The following is a 25,774-nucleotide window of genomic DNA, read 5'->3' as shown; positions in this document are numbered from 1 at the left end:
TATATGATTTTTCTATGTTGATAAATAAGACCAAGCTATAACTTTTTCCCTTATACCATATCTTTGTAAGATTTTAACATTGTGATTTTATAAGTCTCAAAATGAATATAATTAGTCCTTTTCTAATCTCTAAAACAGTTTAAGAAAAGCGTTCCTTAGTTTGATAAAATTCATCTGTACAATTTTAGAAGTCTAGCGTCTGTGAGGAGTAGGGCTTGGTGGAGAGTATATACTTTTTCTTTTTTTTTGGAGACAGAGTTTCGCTTTGCCACCCAGGCTGGAGTGCAATGGCGTGATTTCAGCTCACTGCAACCTCCACCTCCCAGGTTCAAGCAATTCTGCTGCCTCAGCCTCCTGAGTAGCTGGAATTACAGGTGCCCGCCACCACACCTGACTATTTTTGTTTTTAGTAGAGACGGGGTTTCGCCATGTTGGCCAAGCTTGTCTCGAACCCCTGGCCTCAAGCAACCCGCCTGCCTCGGCCTCCCAAACTGCTGGGATTACAGGTGTGGGCCACCACGACCAGCCGTTTTTTTTTTTGTTTTTTTTTTTTAATTTTAAAATCTTCACTTAGATGTTTTTCTATTTCAAGGGCAAAATTGACAAACCCAATTTTATTGACTGATATTCCAAATAAGGCTTTCTTCAGTGGTTTGTTTTGTAGATGACAGCTACGCCCTCCTCTGTTCCAGTACTTCTGCTACAGCACTTACAACATTGCTTTGTAATTATTCTTTACATGTTGGCTTACCGCCAGACGGAAACCCCCTGGAGGACAGGATAGCACTTTTTCATATTTGTGCCCCAGTATGCAGCATGGTTAACCCTATTCTGTAGGATTCTGTATAATCCTACATTTACATGGTTAAGAAGAGGTTCACCATTCCCTCCTACCAGTCCCTGCTCCAACTGGGGCTATTTGGTAGGCCAAGCAAGGCCAGAGTCCTCCCAGGCACATTATAAATAGAAAAAAAAAAAATCATGAAATGATTTGACATTTCCAACCATATCATTCTTCAATTTCACTTGCTGTCTCAGTTCTGCCACTTGGTAGTTGTGTGGCTGTGGAAACTTTACTACCTATCTTAGGGGGGCTTTCTGAAGATTGTGATAATGTATGTAGACCATCTGGTATCCAGAGGGTGCTTAGTAAGTGCTAACTATAAATTACTTAAAAGAAAAACACGGCTAGATGCAGTGGTTCACGCCTGTAATCCCAGCACTTTGGGAGGCCGAGGCAGGTGGATCACCTGAGATCAGCCTGGCCAACATGGTGAAACCCTGTCTCTACTAAAAATACAAAATTTAGCCAGGCATGGTGGTGGGCACTCGTGATTTCAGCTACTCGGGAGGCTGAAGTGGAATTCCTGGAATCCAGGAGGCAGAGGTTGCAGTAAGCCAAGATCATGCCATTGCACTCTAGCCCGGCCTACAACCGCAAAACTCCATCTCAAAAAGAAAAGAAAACACAATTTCCTTCAGCTGTAGTTGCCTTTTGATTTTCTTCTCTTAAGCTATTTCTTCTCAGTTCCACTTGTGGGTTTGTGGTTGTGAAACAGAAAAAAATAAAATGCCGTTGGGGAAGCCACCCCTCCACCCTTTCCGTAAAATCCTATTTCTGTTCATATGGTTAAGCAGAGATTCACTAGTCTCTGCCCCAAGCAGGGCTGTTTGGTAGTCCAAGCAGGGCCAGAGACCTCCCAGGGACTTCTGTTAGTCCTCTCAAAAGATGTTCTTCCTTCCACTAGAGTTGCTAAGCAACTCCAAAGATGAGGCCATCTTTGCCATCACAGGGAGAGAAAAACAAAACCAAGAGATGGAGTTGTGATGTTATCATTTGATCCCAGGTTCTAGCTACACCTCAAGCCAGTGAACCATCCCTCTGACATGGAAAATAATAATCTGCCTTTTTAATGCTAAGGCCAGTTTGAATTGGGAGTATGTCATTGCAAACAAGATTCCTTAGTAACACATAGCTTGGTTTCCCTTTATCTTGCTCACTCTGAGGTCAGTTTCTAACTGCTTTTAGTATGAATCTATCAGCAAAGACAAACAGATTTTATTGGCTCCAGTTTGGTAAAGACCCACAAGATGCTTATGACAAATTTAGAATGTTTCCTCTGATCCCAAATGAGAGGGTGACATCAGTACAGAGCTTGGATGTGCTGCTCATATAATTTGGTAAAGATAAAGCTGAAAATCTTTGTTTATTCCCCAATAGAAAATGTGAGTCATTTTAATTACATGTTCTTAGACTGCTGGGTCATACCCGGTTTCTTTATTCTTGTCTGTGTAGTGCTCTCTAGCCACCAACACGGTATGTCTGTGGAAGATTTAAGAAAGTAAATAGGCATTTCCTCTCAGATGTATTTGTGTCCAAGCAAGCCCACACATCTATACTGTGTGAGAAATTAAACTCACGGGCCTAGATACATCTAATCTTGATTTTTAGGAAGAAGGGAATAGAAAGCAGTACCATAAGAATGCAGGTACATTAAAAGGATGTACAGAAGCGATATGGAAAGATCACTACAGTATAATGTTAAATGAAAAAAAAGCAATGTACATAGAAGTGTGTTTTCTTTGCATAAGAAAAAGGGCTGGGTGCGGTGCCTCACGCCTGTAATCCCAGCACTTTGGGAGGCTAAGGCGGGCGGATCACCTGAGGTCAGCAGTTCGAGACCAGCTTGGCCAACATGTTGAGACCTCGTTTCTACTAAAAATATAAAATTGGCTGGGTGTGGTGGCAGGCGCCAGTAATCCCAGCTACTCAGGAGGCAAGGCTGGAGAATCACTTGAACCCGGGAGGTGAAGGCTGCAGTGAACTGAGATTGCACCATTGCACTCTAGCCTGGGTACAAGAACAAAACTGTCAAAAAAAAAAAAAGAAGAAAATAAGCATATAAATTCACAATTAATTATCTTTTTTACTATGCTACTATACTGTCCTTTAAATTATCTTATTTACTTTTAAAATATTGAAAAGAAACAAGAAGCCAGTTAAAGTAATTTCCCATAAAGTGCAGAAGTGGTTAGAAAACTGGTGGGAGCAAGCCTTCTCAGTATATACCTTTTTGTATTGTCCTGGCATCTCAACAATGTGAACATATTAGTTATTCAAAACAATGTCTTTCCTTATGACCCTGGCCACGGCTTCCTGTCCCAGGATGTACAGCCATGACCTCCACAAGCCCTCTTCCTGGCCTGGCAGATGTAGGAGCGACTTCTCTGACCCATCCAAATGCAGGTGAACAAAGGACATGATCACAGTGCAATGCCTTTATAAGAGGAATTTTTATTGTTAATTATTTACCTTAATAGTTTCAGAAAGAGGAACAGATTAGCTCAATCCAACATGATTGGCAGTTGGCAAATTCTAGTGAAGCAAGTGTTCTGATTGCTAAGGATTTAATTTGGATAATTTTAATACTTAGCCATCTAACTCCTCGAACATAATCCAGAATAACTGCATCACCTGCTCTTTCACTTTAATACCGCACCTACCTCACTTTGATATGGAAATATCATTAAATATGATTTCCAGAAGGGCAAGTTTCCTGGAAAATATAGCCATGAGGACAATGCACAAAAAGAAAAACACAAAATAAAACTCTGTATGATAATTTACTAGTCTAAAGAAACAAAAACCTTCCAATATATTAAGAAATAAATCCAGTTACAAATGCACTAATAGGTCTATGTGAAGAGGTTCTGGGATAATAACTGAAAATGGCCGGCTATTTACAAGATACACAAGCATTAACGGTGCACCTAGCCCAGCAATGGCCCTCAGAAGCCAAAAGTGTTCTCTCCGCTGTAGGCCACATACAAGAATCCATCTTCATCTTTTTCCTTCTCGTAAAGCTGTCCCATAGTTAGGCTTGAAAGAGAAAAACAAAAACATCATTGAAAATGATGGGAGTCCAGGTTTCAAGAGAAAAAGGATCTCCTGAGGATAGGAATTTAGGAAGTAAAAATACTTCAGGTGTCAGTACCTGCTGTGTGCTTATAATCCCATTTTAAAGAAAGAGAAAGGAGCCATTAAAAGATTAAAATAAATGAGGTCTGCAGAAGGCAGAGCCATCTGACATCCTCCCAAGTAAATCCTTTAAAGACGCTGGCTCCTTCAGGGGACTTTAGCTGGTTGGTTAACACATGAATGCCTTTAAATGCCAAGGATTAGAGAAGAAACTAAGCAAAACAAAGAACCTGAATGGCTCACCTCTGTGTGGGTAAAGGACTCTAGCAAGGAAGAATCATTTGGGTTCATTCTTGTGGAAGCTGTGCCCCCAGAAATATATATCAACATAAAGAGAATTTATTTTCCTCACACTTAATGCAAAAAGCTCTAAATGTATCTAAGAAGCCTCCCCAACCTCCCAAAGAACCCTCCAAAAATAGACACTCTTCAAACTAAACGTGTGGGTAGGAAAGCTGGCTTCCCCTAAGCTGTAAAACAGACTGTGCAGTGGAGGAGACCTAATCTAAATCTGTGCCATAAAACTGAGTTGGACTTGCACCAGAGTAAGACTAGTAACACCTGGAAGCCCTATGCAAGCTCTACCCTGTGACTGTACTCTCAGATGAGAGGAGGTGCAAATTGTGCTAAGACCATGAGTGGAGAAGTCAACCAGAAACAGTGGTAAAATCCTCAGTCTGAGTCACTGGAGGTCACTAGCCCATATAGGTAAGTCACAATAGATACTTAAAATGGGGACTCATAAACCAAGGGCCAGTGGGAAAGATGAGGAGTCCAAGGCCTCAACCTGGGAAACCAATGACCTCTCCCTCTGCTGCTTTGTTCCTCAAGGAATGAATAGGACCTCCATGTAAACACGATGAACACATTTATGAAGTGGGAGGTTTTGAGTTTTTTTCCTATTCTTCCTGCTCCATTTGCAAGCTTAGCTCCGATGGCTGTGTGGGTAGATGAGAATTATTAAGTAACAATGTGGGGGAGGGCTGATCATGAATACGAAACAACCTGTCATCAGCATCTTGTACAATAAAAACGGTGCTCCCTGTGAGGATCTCTTAGCCTGGAATTTGTAAAGTAAGGACTCCTGGAACAGAACTGTTCAATAGAAATTTCTGCTATGAAAAATAAAAAAAGAAAAAAAAGCTGGGTGTGGTGGCTCATGCCTGTAATCCCAGCACTTTGGGAGGCCAAAGTGGGTGGATCACTAGAGGTCAGGAGTTGGAGACCAGCCTGGCCAACATGGTAAAACCCCCATCTCAAAAAAAAGAAAAGAAATTTCTGCTATGACTGAAATGTCCGCTATCACTGCTACAACACAGTAGCCACTAGCTTACATTCAGCAGTTGAAAATGTGGCTCATCTGAATGGGGATGTGCAGTGTAAAACAAACAAGATTTCAGACTTACTATGAAAATGCTGCTAAATAGCTCAATTTTGATTACATGGTGAAATGATTAAAAGTATGGATACACTGGGTCAAATAAAATATGAAAATTAATTTCAACTGTTTTTATTTATTTATTTATTTATTTAGAGACAGTGTCTTGGTCTGTCACCAGGCTGCAGTGCAGTGGTAACAATCTCAGCTCACTGCAACCTCCGCCTCCCGGGTTCAAGCAATTCTCCTGCCTCAGCCTCCCCAGTTGCTGGGACTACAGGCGTGTGCCACTACGCCCAGCTAATTTTTTTTTTTTTTTGTATTTTAGGAGAGATGGTTTCACCATGTTGGCCAGGATGGTCTCGATCTCCTGACCTCGTGATCCACCATCCTGAGCCTCCTAAAGTGCTGGGATTACAGGCGTGAGCCACCACACCTGTTTTTATTTTTTTTTAATGTGGCTACTAGAAAATTCTTAAATTACATATGTGGCTTGCATCCATTTCTACTGACAGCACTGCCCCAGAACAGGACTTAGGAGGCAGTGGGTAGAGGGAGGAACAACACCTATAGTCCATAGCCATGGGTCTCAGCCTTGGCTGCATATCAGGATCTCACACTAGAGAGCTTTAAAAACATCTCCATGCCCAAGCCCTACCACACACTAATGAAATCATCAGTATGTTTTGTTTTGTTGAGATAGAGTCTTGCTCTATCGTCCAGGCTGGAGTGCAGTGGCAGGATCTAGGCTCACTGCAACCTCCACCTTCCAGGTACAAGCGAATCTCATGTCTCAGCCTCCCAAGTAGCTGGGATTACAGGTGCATGTCACCACATCTGGCTAATTTTTTTTTTGTATTTTTTTTTTCCTAAGTAGTAGAAGTGGGGTTTCACTATGTTGGCCAGGCTGGTCTTGAACTCCTGACCTCAAGTGAGCCACCACGCCTGGCCTCATCAGTATGTTTTTAAATGCCTAAGATGATTCCATGTGCAGCCAGGTTGAGAAGGGAGATGCTTGACCTTTTGGGGGGGGAGGGCGGGGAAGGAGGAGTCATCTTTAAGAGCCATGTGATCAGGAAGTAGAGTGACAAGCCAGAAACTAGAAGAGCTTGAACATGTAGCTGAGTTTCCCAAGATTTTTACCCTGGTGGTTGGGAATGCCCACTTTTCTCTGAGACTCCTCCGAATGAGGCTCATGGGAGAACAACTACAGCTACTGCCACAACTCTCTTTACCCCATTTGTCCAAGTGTCCAGGGTGACCTTGATGACAACTGTCATAACATCTCCCCACTGCCATTACCAGATGGGTTTAGATGCAGCAGAAGACACTGAGTGCAATTCAAAGACAGCCACCCCACAGTGCCTTTGTCAAGTTTGGTTCTAAACAGACTAAGTTCTGCTCTTTGCCTAGCAAGTTAGGAGCCTTAGTACAATGATTCTAAATCCCGCTGCTACTTCAGAAACATTTGAGGAGCTTCATAAATACTAGCTGCTCACCCCGGACCACTACTGTTGAAGGCAAGTCCTGAGGCTCAGAGCCCTGACTCTTGGCAGGATAGGAAGCCCACAATCATGCGGCTTTCATTCCTTTCTGGCTTTAGATTCCACTGCCTTTTAAGTAAAACTTGGGTTCATCAATTTGTTTAAGCAGTGCCCTAGTAGCTACAGAAGTTAATAGTAAAAACACTGTTCTAAGGACATCACATGTATTAACTCTTTATCCTCAAAACAATCTTATGAGGTAGGTACTACCATAATCCATAGTTCATAGGTAAGAAAACTGAGGCACAGAGAATCTAAATCATTCACTCCAGGTCACAAAACTAGGAGACCACCAAGCTTTGCTGCTGCCAAGTGACTAGACAGCTAGATCTGTTCTGATGACCTAACATTAGAGTCCTTGTACCTTCCTGCAGAGATCTTTGTTAGAACAGTGCTTCTCATACAAATATTGGTACCAATCATCTGAATATCACGCTCTCAGGTAAGGCGATTGCTGCCAGTCTCTGCATCACATGCTGAGTAGCAAGGTCTTAGGGCTGTCTCCTTCAGATCTTCTAATTTGACAACTAGATGGTTTGTGCTTAAGGACCAGCATTTCTCCTTTTCTGACACACGGCCTCATGTGAAAACTTAGTTGGCAGTAGCACTGTGTCCTTTTAGTCAGGATACCCCTTGGGCAAGGAACTTGATAACTGACAATGCTCAATGCTAAACATGCACCTAATTTTGAGGTTTCAATGCGTGCCATGAAACAAGACTGATTTGAAAACAGCACTTATGGGATTTGGCTGCATACATGCAGAGTCAGAATAACTTGGCCTGCAGCCCAAAATGAGCTGGGCTACAAATAGAATTAAAAGAAAAAACTCATTTTTTTAAAGTCCCATTAAAAGGATATTCAAATGGAAGTGCAAGGAGACAAAATGTGACCCTTGCTAGCAGGCAGTCTATCAGCAGAAGGCTGGTGTGTCCGTTTGGGACACATCCATAAACTTCTAAGAAGATAAATGTCCCCCTCAGAATTTGGAGGCCTTACAGAGCACTGAGCGGGCCACTGCTAGGATGCCTGAGGATCCTGAAGCACGAGGCAGCTCTAATCCTGACAACTCGCAAGCAGCACTGCAGCCCAAGGCTTGCTGCCTAAGGTGCTAGGAGGTGGCTGCAGAAAATGTCTGAAGATGGCTTCCAGTCCCTAACGCCGTGGCATCAAGTATCACATGCATTCATCTGACAAAGATGCTGCTCTGCATACAGAGGCACTGCCACCTTCTAAGCTCTGAGTCTGACGAGGAAACAAATGGGTAAAGCCAATGGTAGATTCAAGCCATGGAGCTAATCTAAGGTGAAATGGGACCTGGAAGTACTATGTGAAAATGAACTTAAATTGCCCCCTAAAGCTCTCTCTCCCACCCCTCTATTAGAGACTCACATAGATCCAGATAAAACCTCTTCTACAGTGGAGAAACTATGCAATAAAAGGAAAGCTGCAGCAGGACCCACATCCAGGAATGGCCATGTGACTCAAGTTTTATGCTACCCAACAGTCTATGCATTGGCAGCAGCTGACTTAAAACTGTGAATGCCCAATCCCTAGAGAACCTGCCTTCGCCCCAACCAAGGGCAGGTCATGGAGGCTGTGGGATCTACAATGACTCATGAATTGGCTGGACTCATGAGCACACTTGGCCACCCATCTGCTTTGGAGCCCATGTGATTCCACTGGACCTTGGATAATCTCTTTTCCAGCAGGAAAGGATGGGTGACAGGAGGTGGAAGGACAATGACCACTACTGTGAATTCTGCAGAGGCACTGGCTTCACACTTTAATAAGGCCTTGGCCCTCCCCAAGATTCTATAAAGACTAACCACTGGTTGTTGTTTCTTTTTTTGTTTTGTTTTGGTTTTGAGACGGGCTTTCGCTCTTGTCACCCAGGCTGGAGTGCAGTGGTGGGATCTTGGCTCACCGCAACCTCTGCCTCCCAGGTTAAACGACTCTCCTGCCTCAACCTCCTGAGTAGCTGGGATTACAGGCACCCACCACCACACCTGGCTAATTTTTTTTTGTATTTTTAGTAGAGATGGGGTTTCACCATGTTGACCAGGCTGACCTTAGGTAATCCGCTGACCTTGGCCTCCTAAAGTGCTGGGATTACAGGCGTGAGCCACCACATCCGGCCTAGGACAGGATCTGTTTGTATCAGAAAAATCTGATCAAAAGGAACAACTAGGCCAGGTCCGGTGGCTCACGCCTGTAATCCCAACACTTCAGGAGGCCAAGGCGGGTGGATCACCTGAGGTCAGGAGTTCAAGACCAGCCTGGCCAACATGGTGAAACCCCATCTCTACCAAAAATATTTTTTAAATTAGCCAGGCATGGTGGCCGGAGCTAGTAATACCAGCTCTTCAGGAGGCTGAGGCAGGAAAATCACTTGAACCTGGGAGTCGGAGGTTGAGGTGAGCCGAGATCGCGCCACTGCACTCCTGCCTCGATAAAAAGAGCAAAACTCCGTCTCAAAAAAAAAAAAAATATTATATGTCCTGTCCTTAAAGTGGTATTTACCCAGAAATGATCAAAGTGCTTTAAGCACATTTCTAAATAAAGGATGAATAAATGTGGGGTAAGAAGTCATTAATTGGGGCCTGAAGGGTCAGGACTTGGATTTCTGGTTACTCTGTCCTAAAATCCTGACTTGGGTTACTAGTATAATCTGCCTTAGGGTGGATTCTCAGCAGAATGGAAAGGCAAATGGGACTCGGAGAGAAAATGGCCTTGAAGCAGTCTCTGTTGCCCTGAAAACCACTTTCCATTTCTAAGACATCACAACTTCCTCTTACTTAAGATCTCTTTAAGATCAAGAAGCAAGTAAACACCAGATTGTTAAACAGCACAGGTGTCCCAATCTCAAATTATAATACCCAGCCAAGCATGGTGGCTAATACCCATAATCCCAGCACTCTGGGAGGCCAAGGCAGGAGGTCACTCATAGCCAGGAGTTTGAGACCACCCTGGTGAGGTGGAAGAATTGCTCAAGCCCAGGAGTTCGAGGTTGCAGTGAGCTCTGACTGCGCCACTGCACTCCAGCCAGGGTGACAGAGCAAGGCCTTGTCTCAACAACAAAAAACAGTATCTTAGAGATCTTTTATTTAATGATATACTCCTGTTTCTATTTTAAACAGGGGATTAAGAAGACTCTTATCTAGGTTCCAAACCAACAAAGACCAAAGACTATACAATTCCAGGTCCAAGTTCCTCTCTAAGGCCATGACTAGGAAACTTGTACACTGATGTTGTTTCTAAAGTTCTGTCTGCACAAAGGCATGGTTCCCCTTCCGGTTTGGGCCTGATTCTTGATGCAGGCACCTATGCAGACAATTCAGCTTTCCAGTGCTAAATGGGAAAAGGCCACTGTGATTCCCCCTTTTTTAAAAGAAACAAGAACTTAGAATTTAGGAAGTAAAACTTAGGGACTTGCCTATGTCTCTATTTAAAGAATTAATATTTAATAGTAATAACTCTCAATAAAAATCATGACACTTGGGCCAGGCGTGGTGGCTCATGCCTCTAATCCCAGCACTCTGGGAGGCCGAGGCAGGCGGATCACTTGAGGTCGGGAGTTCAAGCCCAGCCTGACCAACATGGTGAAACCCCATCTTTAAATTAAAAAAAAAAAATTTTTTTGTAAATTATTTTAAAAAAGAAAGAAAAAGAAATCATGACACTTTACATAGTGACTGCCTGTTTTCCACTGAAAGGCAGAAATAAATGAGAAGTTACTCCCCTTCAGCCTCAGACATAATTGATCTTCATGCAGACCAGTCACCAGAGAGGGAGGCTTCTGAAGGCTTGAATTCGTCCTTTCTCTAATTTCCCCAGCCACTCTTTGAAACCAGCAAGCACTGCATGAAGGTTAAGGGAGGCTCCATGTTTCCCTAAGGAGACTGGAAAGACCTGAGTCTGAAGAGGCGACTAAATTGTCTTGGGGAAGAGATGGTGAAGGGGAGTTACAGCCAGCTTTAGGAAGGATCCTGTGGTACTTTTGTTTATGCTGCTTTGGAGTGATTTACATTTGCATAAAGCCCAATGATGTCACATGGCCTCCTTTGTTTAGACACAAATTTGTATTTTTTGCTGGGTGTGGTGGCACACACCTGTGGTCCCAGCTATTAGGGAGGCTGAGGTGGGAGGATCATTTGAACCTAGAAAGCACAGGTTGCAGTGAGCTGAGATTGCACCACTGCACTCCAACCTGGGCGACAGTGAGACTCCGTCTCGGAAAAAAAAAAAAAAGGCTTTTGAGAATAAAACCCCAAAATGAACAGTTGCATTAAGTGTAGGGTGACAAGTCATTAACTGGGGCCAAAAGAGCTGAAAGACTGGGCAAAAGGGCCCTGGCAGGTGACTCTAAATCCTGAAGTGTCAGGATGTGGATTTCTGGTTACTCCGACCTAAAATCCTGACTAGAGTTACTAGTGTAATCTGCTTTAGGGTTCTCACCACACTGGAAAGCAAATGGGACTTGGAGAGAAAATGGCCTTGAAAAAAAAAAAAAAAAAAAAGAAAATGGCCTTGAAACAGTCTCTGCTGCCCTGAAAAATCATTTTTAATTTCCAATTCTATTTATATCTCAGGGAAAATGGGGGAGGGGGCAGTTGATAAGACTGTAGTCATTTTAATTGCTAGATTACTGTGGAGCCATCAGAGTAATCATAAGGTCTCCAGAAGCCTGCTTCATTTTCTTTGAGAAGAACCAGAGAATCAGAATTGAAGAAAATAAACTCAATGCCATAGGTCCTAGTCACTTACTTCCACTAAGCCACCACCTCCGGGAAGAAGAGAAAACAGGGCCACCAAGGCTCTGCAGAAATTGCAGATGGTATAAAAGATTACCTCCCCAGTCACCTTAAGGAAAGCCCAGGGTAACCATGGATGCCCAAGGCTTCCTCCTCTGATGAAGACACAGCCCTGAGGCCTGGGAAGGAAGGTTGGGAGAGCACCATGGATGACAAAATCACCTTAAGCAACACCACAGCTTCCAGAGCTACAGCTGCAGCAGACCAATGGCGTCCAGTGGGCAGGCCCTGGGCTATCTCCTCAGGTTGGACACTGGCCTTAGGGAAGGAGCTTCCATTTCTCCCCTGCCTTTCTACCAGACACCAGGAAGTGGAGGTGGTAGAGACTGGGAAACAGGAAATAAGACCAAAAAATAGCCAGAGCTTTCCACCTTTAACAGAAATAAAGTCTGGAATTTGGCACAGGCCTCTTAGGAAGTCTTAAAGGATTTTCAACAGGAACCTATCTGGGCAACATTGGGCTAGTTCCCAGGGCTTCTGGAAGCCTTCACTTTTAGAAGTACTACTTCTGCGGGTGGTAAATGAAACCTAGTTTGGGTCACTAAGGTAAGATGTGGCCAGGAACTCACACTCAGAGGAGAGGTGAGGGCCAGAATCTGGATCAGGGCCTAGAACTACCCACTCAGTAACAGGAAAGGACTGACCAGGGGCTTAGATGGACCCTGTCCATTTTCCTCTTTCTAGAGGGGACTAAAGCTGGGCTGTCAAATACACAGAAAATGGAAATTCTAATGCCCCTGCCTACATTCAGGCCGTAAGTAACACTCCCAAAGACTGCTTCCAGGCAGCACCATAGTCTGACAGTCAAAGCAGGTGCTACCAAGGAAGGTTTAAGTCTGTAAAGAAACTTCAGAGCCCTTTACTGTGCCACAATCATTTTGTCAGACTTGAGGATCAGGCAGCTATAGACTCTTACAATGGCAAAGAGCTGGCAAAGTTTGGGAGGACGCAAACTGGATGATTAACTGAGTAAGCCTCAGCAGGGCCCACAGGCTCCCAGTGGAGGAGAGTGGACGGACTGCCTTCAGGGAAGAAAACCTCATTTCAGGCCTCAGTTCTACGTATGACTTAAGCCTAAATAGTCTTCAACTGTTTTAAAAGATTCTTGGAGGTCTTAGGCTGAGTTTCACCACTTTTTTAGAAGTCCAGGCCTTGTTCTATTTTCTGAATCTAAAATGCACTCTTATGTGTTGCAGCCGTTATTTTCCTGGAGCCCCTGATGTCAGGGAGCACAAAAATCCAAATTTCTAGTCAGGACCCCTAAGAGTTTTCAGACTTCCAAAGTTTTTGAGTTCTCTAAGCAGCCAACCAGATGTCTAATACCAGAGGTCCCATCTAGTAAATACCTCTCACCTGGACTGTGGGACTGTCTTATCCACAAACAGGAAGATCGCCTTTTCAGAAGGAAGCTGGATCCTTTTCCTGATGATCCACATGAACTGAGCCACAGTGATATCAGATGGAACCAAGTACTTCCGTTTGTCAATGTCAACAATCTGAGAGCCTGAGACCTTTTCCACAATCACCTGGGAAAGTAAAGAGAGATCAGGACTGGGTTTCTAAAGCCAGGCTCTGGCCTCATGGCTGAGGAGCTGAGGAACAGAGTGTGGGCAAGGAGGTGGGTGGGAAACTGCATAGCAGGAGAAAATTTTTCTTTGCCTTAATAACCACATGCTCTGGAGGTTAAGAATTGATATAAATGGGTTATAGGGAAACAGTAAGTGCTTTTCTGTGGTCAGTTATGTAAGAGAAATGCAGCCCTTACTACTAAGCTTTTCCACATTTTATCTGGGCAGACCTAATAATATGTGGAGACGGCTTCATCCATAGCCCATTACTCCAGGACCCCAGAATGGATCCCCTTCACACTACAGGAAACACTACTGTGTTCCCAAGGAACACAGGAGACAAGAACAGATGGACTAATGGGAATGCCTGGAATTTCAGCCAGCCAAGAACCAAGCTCTTCATTTGGCCTGTTGCTCCTCTCTGAACAAGTTTCAAATCCGTCCCTCCTACTCCTTCCCCCAACGGAATTATTCACAAGCAAAGAGCTACAATAACAGGCCTTAATGACCATTAAAAATTAATAAGGATTACAAAACTATCTCCCCAAACATGGAAAAAATATAACATCATATTTACTACTGACTAGGAAGAAAACATGACAGAAGGGGTTTTCAGTGGCTTCTCACATAATTTTGGTCAGGCAAGGATGACAGGGTCAAGGTGAGGCAACGGAGCTACAAGTTGGGTAAAGATGGAGGCTCCAAGTAAAAGGTGAAGGTCCTGAGACTCAAGTACCACTTCCAAGACCAAAGTGACAGTCTCCCTCCACCACCATTCCCAAAAGTGGCAGTGACCTGTTGCCCTGTCCTAGAACATCGTTCCTTACATAATTGGCCAGGGAGCCCTGAGGCTGCAGACAGCTCGCTGGCCTAGATCCGGAGATTCAGCACTGAGGCACCCTGAACAGCACCAGCCCGAGCCCCTCACGCCCCGGCCCCGGGCGGCCTCATCCCAGTCTGGCCCGTCCGCTACTAAAACTGGGAACGGAACCTCAACTTGTCAACTGTTGAATGGCCTAGGGCCTATCACGGGTCCCAGACGATAGAGGTGACAGCGAGGTGAGGGGACGGAGAGTCCAAAACTCACCGGAACCCGGTCGGGATATTTCGCTCGGATCTTCGCGGACTCCACGCATCTGTGTTCTGTGGGGAAAACAAACAGGGCTGACGGCCGCGCCTGCCCACAGGTCGGTTCTCGGCCCTCGGCCCTCGGCCCTCCTCCTCCTGCGCCTTGCGCACAGCCCAGGCGCTCGTTCCGGCGTCACCACGGCCGCGGTCCTGTCCCCTAGCTCCCCGGGGCGTCCGCGGAGGGTGACGCGGGGTCGAGGGACGACTGCTTGTGGCACCGGAGCCTTGGCGACTCAAGCCCGGCGCGCAGCATATGTCCTGCTTCACCCGGCCCAGGGCCGCCCGAGTGGGGGAGGGGGCCCACCCGCCGTCGCGGCCCCCTGCGGCCGGTCCGATGGCCAAGTGCTTACCCAAAGAGTGGTCCTCCTTGAACATCCACTTCATGGCGGCGGCGGGGAGGGGACGGAACCGGCTCTCGGAGCCGCGGAACTCAGCGTACCGACCACAACAACGACGGCGGCGGCAGCAGCGACGGAGGCGACTACACGGCAGGCGGGACTTCCGGCTGCCGGAGCCTAGCAACCGGTCAGGGGCGGGGCTTCCGGCGCCACTGGCCAGGACGCCATGCCAAGGGGCGGGGCCGCACGTAAAGGGACGAGGCCGCGGAGGGCTCGGTCTGGGGGCTACTAGGCTGCGGAGGCAGTGAAGTTGGTTACGGGGGCGTCTGTGAGCAATATCGGCGACCCCAGGAAGGAATGTTCGGGGAACTGGTGACAGGAGTGGGGTCTCGGGAGTGTTTCTGGCGGGAAGCGTCTGGCTGATAGTGTAGGGCTCTGAGGGCTCTTTGGGGGTGTGGCTGATAGTTGAGGGCTCTTAGAGCGGTTCATAGGGGAAGTCTGAATGGGGAATTGGTGACAAAAACGGTCTTTGGGAGTAAGAATGACATAAGGGGAGGTCTCTAGTGCTTGGCGATGACAAGGGAGCTGTTTGGGGCGTTGACAGTTTGGGGGGTATTGCTCGGAGTGGTGACAGGGTGGGGTCACAGTATGGGAGGGGTGGTGTTTGAGGACACTGTGTAGGAAGCGGCACTGAGGACAGCCTGGACGTCCAGTATTAGGGACAGCGGTAATAGGTTGCCTTGGACCTAGAAACTGAATTTAAACAAATCCCATTTTCTTTCTTTATTCGTGAATCTATTTGAATCAACATTTACGAAAAGGTATCACAAATGCACATTCGAGGTAGGACGTGGTGGCTCCCGCCAGTAATCCCAACACTTTGGGAGGCCGAGGCGGGAGGATCCCCTGAGGTCAGGAGTTCGAGACCAGACTGGCCAACACGGTAAAACCCCGTTTCTACTAAAAATACAAAAATTAGCCAGGCATGGTGGCGCACACCTGTAGTCACACCTCCTTAGGAGCCTGAGGCAGGAGAATCGTTTGAACCTGGGGAGCAGAGGTTGCAGTGAGCCGAGATGGCCCACTGCACTCCAGACTGGGTGGGAAGAAGACTCTGTCTCAAAAACAGAGAAGCAAATGCACATTTGAAGAGTATAACATCACTGATCACAGACCCTTTAACCTTAACTGGCAGAGGAGTTAGAGATGACTGTCAGGCTCGGAGAATTCCCCTGAGAGCTGGTCATGAGATGGGTTTCCTTGTTTGGCTGTGGGAGTGGTTTAGCAATCACAGCCTGAGCTGTATGTGTCACCTGCCCAGACATATGCCTTGAGGTTCTCCAGCCAGTGATGTAATGCCTTTCTTCCAAGCAGAGTCATCAAGGCAGTCTGGTCTAGGTCACCATCTGTTTATAAGCTGCTGAGCACGTAGCAAGAATATTCACTTAATTTGGGCATACGAACCCCGCCACATGCTTGTGATTCTGATGCACCTGTAAAGCCTGTATGTTTGAACGTGCTAGTTCATCATTTCCTACACTGGAAATTCCTGATTGATGCTGTGGGATCGAGCTTCATTCTAAAAGTATTTTTGTTATTTTAAGACTGTGTGCCTGACCAACCAGAATAGGTTTTTTGTTTGTTCCTTTGTCTTTGTTTTTGTTTTTTGAGACAGGCTCTCAATCTGTTGTCCAGGCTGGAGTGCAGTGGTGTAATCTCAACTCACTGCAACTCTGCCTCCCGGGTTGAAGTGACTCTCCTGCCTCAGCCTCCCAAGTAGCTGGGGCAACAGGCATGCGCGACCCATCCCAGCTAATTTTTGTATTTTTGGTAGAGCTGGGGTTTTGCCATGTTGAAGAGGCTGGTCTCGAACTTCGTACCTCAAGTAAGTGATTTGCCTGCCTCAACCTCCCAAAGTCCCAGAGTGCTGGGCGTGAGCCACTGCATCTGTTTGTTTGGTTTTTGTTCGGTTGGTTGATTGGTTGGGTTTCGGGTTTTTTTGTTTGTTGGTTGGTTTTGTTTTTGTTTTGGTCTTTTTTGAGACGGAGTCTCCCTTTGTCACCCAGGCTAGAGTTCAGTGGCTTGATCTCAGCTCACTGCAACCTCTGCCTCCTGGGTTCAAGCAATTGTCCTGCCTCAGCCTCCTGACTGGTTGGGATTACAGGTATGTAACACCACACCCAAGTAATGATTGTATTTTTATTTTGTTTTGTTTCATTTTTCAGACAGACTTTCACTCTTGTTGCCCAGGCTGGAGTGCAGTGGCGCTGTCTCGGCTCACCGCAACCTCCACCTCCTAGGTTTAAGCGATTCTCCTGCCTCAGCCTCCCGAGTAGCTGGGATTACAGGCATGCGCCACCATGCCTAGCTATCTTTTATTTTTAGTAGAGATGGGGTTTCTCTATGTTGGTCAGGCTGGTGTGGACCTCCCAGTGATCTGCCTGCCCCGGCCTCCCAATGTGCTGGGATTACAGGCGTGAGCCACTGTGTCCAACCTAATTTTTGTATTTTTGGTAGAGACGGGGTTTCACCATCTTGGCCAGGGTGGTCTCAATCTCTTGACCTCGTGATTGGCCTGCTCCAACCTCCCCAAGTGCTGGGATTACAGGCATGAGCCACCGTGCCCTGCCAAGTATAGGGTTTTAAGCAGAGATGCAGCACAGTCTGACTTTCCTTTTTAAAAGGCTAGCTTAGTATATTGTAGGGGCTGAGGGTAGACGCAGGGAAATAATTGAGAGGCTATTCATCATCCTGGTGAAAGGTGATGTTGGCTTAGGCCAAGCTGGGGTTGACAGAAGCAGTTGTATTCTGGGTATATTTTGAAGGTAGAACTGGTAACATTTGCTGATAGATTGGATGTAAGATAATGAGGGACAAATCAAAATCAAGGTTTCTGGAAGGATGGAAATGCCATTTACTGAAATAGGGTGGAGCCAGCTTGGGGAATATAAAACAAGAGTTTGGTTTTAGAGATATTAAAAGTGAAATGTCCAAGAGACATATCCAAGCAAAAATGTAGAGTTGGTAGATGGTGCTATGAGTCTCAAATTGAGAGAGAAATATTTAAAGCTATTGATGTGGGTAAAAGTAGGTAGACAGTGAGTTTATAAATGAAAATACCTATCTACAAATTAGAATTAAACACTGAAGAATGAAGATGGTGGTTCATCATCTCATTGAACCAGTGGAGGAGTTAGAAATTGGACTCAACACCGCTGCTTTCCTTTACAGAGCTGGTCATTGTATCCTAGTCCAAGATACATGTATATTGCCTTGTATGTTAAAGAGCTGAGAACACTTCTCAGGGGAAAGTTTCACTGCTCACCAACTCACAGACGTGTCTCCTGATGGTCTCGATGTTGTGCAATGCATTTTGGTCTTCCATCCTTACCTACTTTCTTGGTGTCTTTTCCCAGTTCACCCTTCTAATTGCCGTATCTCATCCGCCTTGATGTTACATATCACCTTCTTTACACATTGGGTCATTGTATTTAGCTATGGAGTGTTCTAAGGACAATGGACGCCTTCCTTGAGCAGGTGGCTAGTTGAGGAGGTAAGTCAGCAGGAGAAATAGGATAATGAATCTATGCAATGTAATTACACATTAACAGATCTATAAAACACAGAGAGTGAATTTCAAATGTTGGAGAGGTATGTGAACATGGATACTGAGGCATTGCCGGGGCAATGGGGGTCAGCACAAAGCCAAGTGAAAATTAGCAAGGAAGACTTCATGGAGAATGTGTCTTCTGATATAGAGAGAAGGGTATACATTTTTCAGTGGGTAAACTTTTTCCTTTCCAGATAAAAACAAAGTATGGAGTTGGAAGAGGAAACAGGAAAGTAGTATAGATAAGTAAATAAAATGTTGGAAAGCTTCGAGGCAAATATTCAGAAGTTCTAACCTAATTCAAGAGACCCTGAATAGGAGCTTCTATAAAGGAGAAAGGAACATAATTAAAATGTGCAGTTGGGGACAGGTGCAGTGGTTCACTCCTGTAATCACAGCACTTTGGGGGTCAAGGTGGAGGATACTTGAGCCCAGGAGTTGGAGACCAGCCTGGGCAACTTGGCAAGACCTTGTCTCTTAAAATTTTTTTTTTTTTTTTAGATAGAGTCACCTAGGCTAGAGTGCAGTGGCATTATCTTGGCTCACTGCAACCTCCACCACCCAGGTTCAAGCAATTGTCCTGCCTCAGCCAAAAAAAAAATTTTTTCTTTTTGAGACGGAATCTCACTCTGTCACCCAGGGTGGAGTGCAGTGGCATGATCTTGGCTTACTGCAACCTCTGCCACCCGGGTTGAAGCGATTCTCCTGCCTCAGCCTCCCAAGTAGCTGGGACTACAGGTGCCTGCCACCATGCCTGGCCAATTTTTGGAAATTTTTTTTAGTAGAGACGGGATTTCACCATCTTGGCCAGGCTGATCTTGAACTCCTGACCCTCGTGATCCACCCGCCTTGGCCTCCCAAAGTGCTGGGATTACAGGCATGAGCCACAGCACCCGGCCACCCCAAATTTTTTTTGATTAGCCGGGCACAGCTGGGTACAGTGGCTCACGCCTGTAATCCCAGCACTTTGGGGGGCCAAGGCAGGCTGATCATGAGGTCAGATCATGACCATCGTGGCTAACATGTGAAACCTCGTCTCTACTAAAAATACAAAAATAAGCTAGGCGTTGTAGCACGCGCCTATAGTCCCAGCTACTCGGAAGGCTGAGGCAGGAGAATCGCTTGAACCTGGGAGGCGGAGGTTGCGGTGAGGTGAAATCACGCCATTGCACTCCAGCCTGGGCGACAAGTGAAACGCCATCTATAAAAAAAGATTAGCCAGGCATAGTGGCACATGCCTGTAGCTCCAGCTATTCAGGAGTACTTGAGGTGGGAGGAGTACTTGAGCCCAGGAAGTAGACGGAGAGAGACCTTGTCTCAAAAAAACAAAATAATAATTAAAAAAAAAAAACCTACATTGCCTTTCCAGAAAAGCTTTTAATCAAGAACCAGTAGTACTGAACCCACTATTTCAAAAGCATTTTATGGCTGATGACATTGCCACCTTGGACCCTGGGACAGTTTTCCCAAATGGGCAGTCTTGACCTCGCTATTAGTCTGTGTTGTTAGGATGTCAGCTGTTCTCTTCATCTAAAAGCCACTTCGAGGTTGCTCTCAAAGTAGTGGCAGCAACTACTGGACTCCGCTCAGCACAAACCTCACATTATCTCCTGACACTGCAGTGTGATCCTTCCAGGACTTTTTTTTTTTCTTTCTTCAGACAGAGTCTTGCTCTGTCACCCAAGCTGCAGTCGCAGCTTACTGCAACCTCTAATTCCTGGGCTCAAGCAGTCCTCATGTGTTGGCCTCCCAAAGTGTTACCAGAAAGGGGTTCTGGATCTCACGCAAAAAAGAATTTGGGGCAAGTCGATAGAGTAAAAAAATAGCTACTCCATAGGCAGAGCAGCAGTATGGGCTACTCAACTGAATAAATTTATCTTGATCCATATGCTAAACAAGGGTTAAATTATTCATGAGTTTTCCAGGAAAAGGGCAGAGATTTCCCCAGAACTGAGGGTCTCTCCCTTTTATAGACTAGATAGGGTAACTTCAGGACATTGCCATGGCATTTGTAAACTGTCATGGCACTAGTGTGAGTTTCTTTTAGCGTGCTAATGCATTACAATGAGCATATGATGAGCAGTGAGGATGACCAAAGTTCACATTCAAGGCCACATTGGTTTTGGTGGCTTTTGGCTGGCTTTTTTCTTTGAAGGCAGAGTTTCATTCTTGTCACCCAGGCTGGAGTTCAATGGCACAGTCTTGGCTTACTGCAACCTCCATCTCCCAGGTTCAAGCAATTCTCCTGCCTCAGCTTCCCAAGCAGCTGGGATTACAGGTGCCCACTACCACACCTAGCTAAATTTTTTTGTATTTTTACTGGTGACATGGTTTTACCATGTTGGCCAAGCTGGTCTCGAACTATTGACCTCAGGTGATCTGCCCACTTCAGCCTCCCAAAATGCGGGGATTACAGGTGTGAGGCACTGCGCCCGGCCTTGCTGGCTTCTTTTTAACCACATCCTGTTTTATCCACAGGGTCTCTGTGACCTGTATCTTATGTCATCCTCGTAGCTCATACTATGACCAGGAATGCCTAATCTCCTGGGAAGACAGCCCAGTAGGTCCCAGCCTTATTTTACCCAGCCCCCATTCAATAAGGGAGTCTCTCTGGTTCAAACACCTCTGACCAAAATGCTAAGCTGAGCCACCACACCTGGCCTCAACAACCTCTTGATTGGTCTCCCTGACTTCTGTTTTTCCTCACCCCTCACTCAATGACCCTATCCTGGTGTACTGTAAACCAAAAATAAAATTCTAAGCTCCCAGGCCAGGCGCGGTGGCTTATGCCTGTAATTCCAGCACTTTAGGAGGCAGAGGTAGGTGGATCATGAGGTCAAGAGATAGAGACCATGCTAACATGGTGAAACCCCGTCTCTACTAAAAATACAAAAATTAGCTGGGCATAGTAGTGCATGCTTGTAGCCCCAGCTACTCAGGAGGCTGAGGCTGGAGAATTACTTGAACCCAGGAGGCAGAGGTTGCAGTGAGCCGAGTTCGTGCCACTGCACTCCAGCTTGGTGACAGAGCAAGACTCAGTCTCTGTCTCAAAAAAGAAAAAAATTCTAAGCCCCCAACCATCTCAATGGAACCCTTCTCTCAGACAAGGGTATTCCAAAGTTAACCTGAAAAGCTAGCTCTGGCCATGACCAGAAGGGGAGAGTCAGACATGCCTCATTATACCCTCCTCTTTTTGGAATTCAGACCCAGCTGACCAATATTAACATCAACAGAGAGACAGTAAGGCTGATAGTAACAGAATAGACTCTTTAAGTCTGATAAGAAACATTTACAGTCTGTTCTCTTTGAAGCCTGGAGGCTTTGTTTGCATGATAAAACACTGAACCCCAGAATCCCTTATAGCTTTGGTTTTTTTTCTTCTTTTTTTTTTATTTAATTATTCCTAACATTCTATCAAACCCTTATTGTTTTTTGTTTTTCTGTTTTGAGACCAAGTCTTGCTCTGTCACCCAGGCAGGAGTGCAGTGGCACCATCTCAGCTTACTGTAGCCACTGCCTCCTGGGTTCAAGTGATTCTCCCACCTCAGCCTCCAGAGTAGCTGGGATTACAGGCATCTGCCATCATGGTCAGCTAATTTTTGTATTTTTAGTAGAGATGAGGTTCCACCATGTTGGCCAGGCTGGTCTCGAACTCCAAATCTCAGGTGACCCATTCACCTCGGCCTCCCAAAGTGCTGGGATTACAGGTGTTAGCCACCATGCCCAGCCATTCAGGGCCATTTGATGAAGAACTTGGCTGTGGACCATAGATTAAAAAAAAAAAAAAAAAGTCCTTCTACCATGTTCGAAATATTGGTTGGGGACAGTGAAGGGATGTAAGCATTCAATTAAGCAATAAACCAGTGATCTTTAGGGAGGACCATAGCTTCCTGTAAAACTCATGGCTGAGCTTGTACCCAACACAAGGTTAACGAAGTGCATCAGAGCTTTGTAGTAATTCCACTCTGTCCCTCGAAGAGCCAGGGGATTTGTGTTTCCGTGTCTGTCTTGCATTGGAGCATAGTGGAAGCAACAGAAAATTTGGGGGTAAAGGCACCTGGCTTTGGTCTTAGCCCAGGACCAGGTCCAGGACCGCGGCCAGGTTTGTACCTGGATGGACTTCAGTAGGAACCACACTGGGGGTTAACAGATAACACAAAAGCAGATGTTTGTTCTGTGCAGGAAACACTCGAGGGGAGAAGAAAAGGCGCACACACACAATACCTTTAAGTGTAAACAAGCTTTATCCCACGTAAATGGCAATGCAGATAAAATAAGCAAATTAATATACTAAGCAGATTGATATAATAAGCAAATTGCAATGGGAAGGGGAGAAGGAAAAAGACATATACATATTTACACTCACCAGACTAGGGAGGACTTACCACCAGGCTGGGAAGCAACAGCCTGGGCTCCAGTCGGACATTACACACACGAGACTATGCAGGATTCACCTCCAGACTGGGAAGCAACGTTCCTGCAGACAAGGAGAGGTCTCATAAAGCTCTGGCGTGGTCTGAGACCCTAGCTCTTTTGGTAACAAGTTGTTTGGCATGAGGCCCAGTCACGAGGGTCCTTCACCACTTATCTCAGGGAACATTAAAAGATCTTGTTTCTGCGATTGTTTTTCAATAACTAACCTAGAGGAATAGATTGAAATAGAGATTTCTCCGAAACTTCGCTGGATGAACACCTCAAGGGGCTCACAAAACCTGTACGGGACTTGGTGACCGTTTTGTCCATGTTCAATTGAGTTAAAATTTAATATTTATCTTTTCCTCCACAGTGTTCAAGTCAACTTTTATGGGCATCTTATTTTACACAAAAATTAACACAGACAACAGACACGACTCTGGTCCACGAAACATGCTATCGCCGCCCAGCCGTAACGCAAAAGCACTCAGCGCCAAAAATGGGCCGACCGTCTCCTGGGCGGCCACCGCCCCTGCTAACCCCGCCCCCGTCACGGGTTTCTTTCCGTGCGTCCTTGCTATTGGCTCCTTTCCGGGCGCCTTCGGTTGCCGTGAGACCGAGGCGATGGCAACCAGGAGAAGCCAAACTTGGTCACCTGGTTCGCGGCGTGCCAGGGCGCGGAGCTCATGGCGCTGTACGAGCTCTTCTCTCACCCGGTAGAGCGCAGCTACCGCGCTGGACTCTGCTCCAAAGCCGCGCTGTTCCTGCTGCTGGCCGCGGTGCTCACGTACATCCCGCCGCTGCTGGTGGCCTTCCGGAGCCACGGTGAGCCTGCCCCGGCCGTTGTACCACGCGGCTCCCCGGGTGCGCTCGGCCGGGGCCGGCCTCCCTGACTGCCTCCTCACCGCCCTCTTTAACTCAGGGTTTTGGCTGAAGCGGAGCAGCTATGAGGAGCAGCCGACCGTGCGCTTCCAGCACCAGGTGCTGCTCGTGGCGCTGCTGGGACCTGAGAGCGGCGGGTTCCTCGCCTGGAGCACGTTCCCCGCCTTCAACCGGCTGCAGGGGGATCGCCTGCGCGTCCCGTTTGTTTCGGTGCGTGGTTCTCGCCTGGGCCTGTGGCAGAGAGGGGGATGGGGTGGGAACGGGGATGTGGAGCTAGCGGCCCCGGCCCTGGGGAGCCCAGCTTGGATCCTAAGGACTCGCGAACCCTCAGAGGTGGGACGTTTCATCTCCTAGGGCGTAGGGAATCGATCTTCTGTTTCAGTCAGCTTCTCCCAGACGTCCCCGGCCCCCGGAAAGCCACGCTGTCGGCGTGTGCGCCCTGACACAGTGTCCAGAGGCCTGGGGGCAGCCTGCCTCTGTCCCCGTCACACCTGCAGTCCTGGCCTGATGGAATGTGTTTGTGAAAGTCCTTTTAGGAGCCTTGAAGGCCGCGCGCTGTTATTGTAGGTAACGCAAAACTGTCCCGGCGTTTGCATCACAGCACTGTAGGAACGGAAAGGGCGGCATTTTTATGCTGAGCACTGGAAACCAAGGAGCTTATTGGTTAAGCGGCCTTCCAAAACGAGCTCTGGCTCGAGTCACGCCCCCTGGGCTTGTCCCCTTGGAGACTGCGCCGTCCTGCAGCTGTCCGGGATGAAATTGAAACGTCTTACTGTCTGTAATTTATTTATTTATTTTAAAACTTTTTTCATCAGTACTCAGAGGAAACTGTAATTTAGTATTTGCTTTGAGAGATTATAAAGAAATGCTTCATTTATAATCATTCCTTTTCACTGATTTTCTGAAAACATTTTCCTTTAGAAGTATGAAACTTCTGGTTTTCCTTCTTTCAAAGCTGAATCTCTTCAGACATCTCTAAGATGACTGATCGGCCTACAAGCCAAACGTGTATAGCTGGGTATTACAGAGTTCCAGGTAGACATAATAGAAATTGAAGGCTTAGTTATATATATATATATATATATATATATATATATATATATATATATCAATACTTATTAATCAGCCTTATTCTTTTTGAGGTCTCCAAAGTATTTCGCATCATGAAACTGCAGTACTGTATTTAACCAGTTCCCTGTTGCTGGATATTTGGCTTACTTTGACTTTTTCACTATTAGGGACAATATATATATATATTTTTTTGAGACAGAATATTGCTCTGTCGCCAAGGCTGAAGTGTAGTGGCATGATCTCCGCTCACTGCAACCTCCGCCTCCTGGATTCAAGCAATTCTCCTGCCTCAGCCTCCCGAGTAGCTGGGATTACAGTCGTGTGCCACTGTGTCCAGCTAATTTTTTGGATTTTTTGTAGAAAAGGGGTTTCACCATGCTGGCCAGGCTGGCTTCAAACTACTGACCTCAGGTGATCTACCTACCTCAGCCTCCCAAAGTGCTGGGATTACCTGTGTGCGCCACCATGCCCAGCCTAGGGGCAATATTTCAACGAACAAGGTTTTGACTAGATCTTATGCTTTTAAATGTGAAATTGTGAGGAACTGGAACAGCAGCTCTTTGATGAAATTGTATAAGTACATAGAAAACTAAGCAAATAATAACTGCAGAGAAATGAAAAGTAAGGAAAACTGATAACAAAAAGTCACCAGAGTTGTGAATAGGATTTATATAGTCTTAATTATATGAACACTGAATGTTGACTGACCAAAAGAGATTTTAGCTCTACTGGGGGTAATGAGAAAGGTATTGAGTATATGACAGGGGATGGTGGGAGGAGTGGAGGGAGAGAAGAAGCTAAATCATCTTTCCTTGTGGGGACTCAATAGCGAATGCCTAAAACTGAGAAGTTGAGAGTTGCCAATGCAAATGTCATCTCAAGACCTGGAGATACATTTCTAAATGATTGAGTAAATGACAAAAAAATAGTTGCACCTAGATATGATAGCTCACACCTGTCATCCTAGCATTTAGGAAGGGCAAGGCAGGAGGATTGCTTGAGCCCAGGAATTCAAGGCCAGCATAGGCAACGTAGCAGAACCCCACATTTT

The 25,774-nt window shown here is 46.0% G+C and overlaps 2 protein-coding genes across 3 annotated transcripts in view; one reads left to right on the top strand and one right to left on the bottom strand.

Annotated features, from left to right (window-relative positions):
- Positions 1 to 3,275: 3,275 nt before the first annotated feature.
- GABARAPL2 (GABA type A receptor associated protein like 2) lies at positions 3,276 to 14,927 on the bottom strand. Its single transcript, XM_032284488.1, has 4 exons — positions 14,760 to 14,927; positions 14,369 to 14,424; positions 13,067 to 13,239; positions 3,276 to 3,880 (listed from the first exon to the last, which is right to left on the bottom strand). The coding sequence occupies exons 1-4, from the start codon at positions 14,791 to 14,793 to the stop codon at positions 3,790 to 3,792; spliced, it is 354 nt and encodes a 117-aa protein (XP_032140379.1). The 5' UTR covers positions 14,794 to 14,927; the 3' UTR covers positions 3,276 to 3,789.
- Positions 14,928 to 22,075: 7,148 nt separating this feature from the next.
- TMEM231 (transmembrane protein 231) overlaps positions 22,076 to 25,774 on the top strand; it is a 45,480-nt gene continuing 41,781 nt past the window's right edge. The window contains exons 1-2 of one of the 2 annotated variants that reach the window (XM_032284480.1): positions 22,076 to 23,595; positions 23,693 to 23,862. In XM_032284480.1, coding sequence (XP_032140371.1) covers positions 23,457 to 23,595; positions 23,693 to 23,862 — 309 coding nt within the window. In that variant the 5' untranslated portion in view covers positions 22,076 to 23,456. The remainder of the gene's footprint in view (positions 23,596 to 23,692; positions 23,863 to 25,774) is intronic. The other variant, XM_032284479.1, reaches the window with a different exon arrangement.

Source organism: Sapajus apella, unplaced genomic scaffold (genome assembly GCF_009761245.1).
Source record: "Sapajus apella isolate SASKATOON/1434 unplaced genomic scaffold, GSC_monkey_1.0 scaffold15, whole genome shotgun sequence".
In the NCBI taxonomy this organism is placed as follows: Eukaryota; Metazoa; Chordata; class Mammalia; order Primates; family Cebidae; genus Sapajus; species Sapajus apella.
This window is presented reverse-complemented; position numbering and strand designations above follow the sequence as displayed.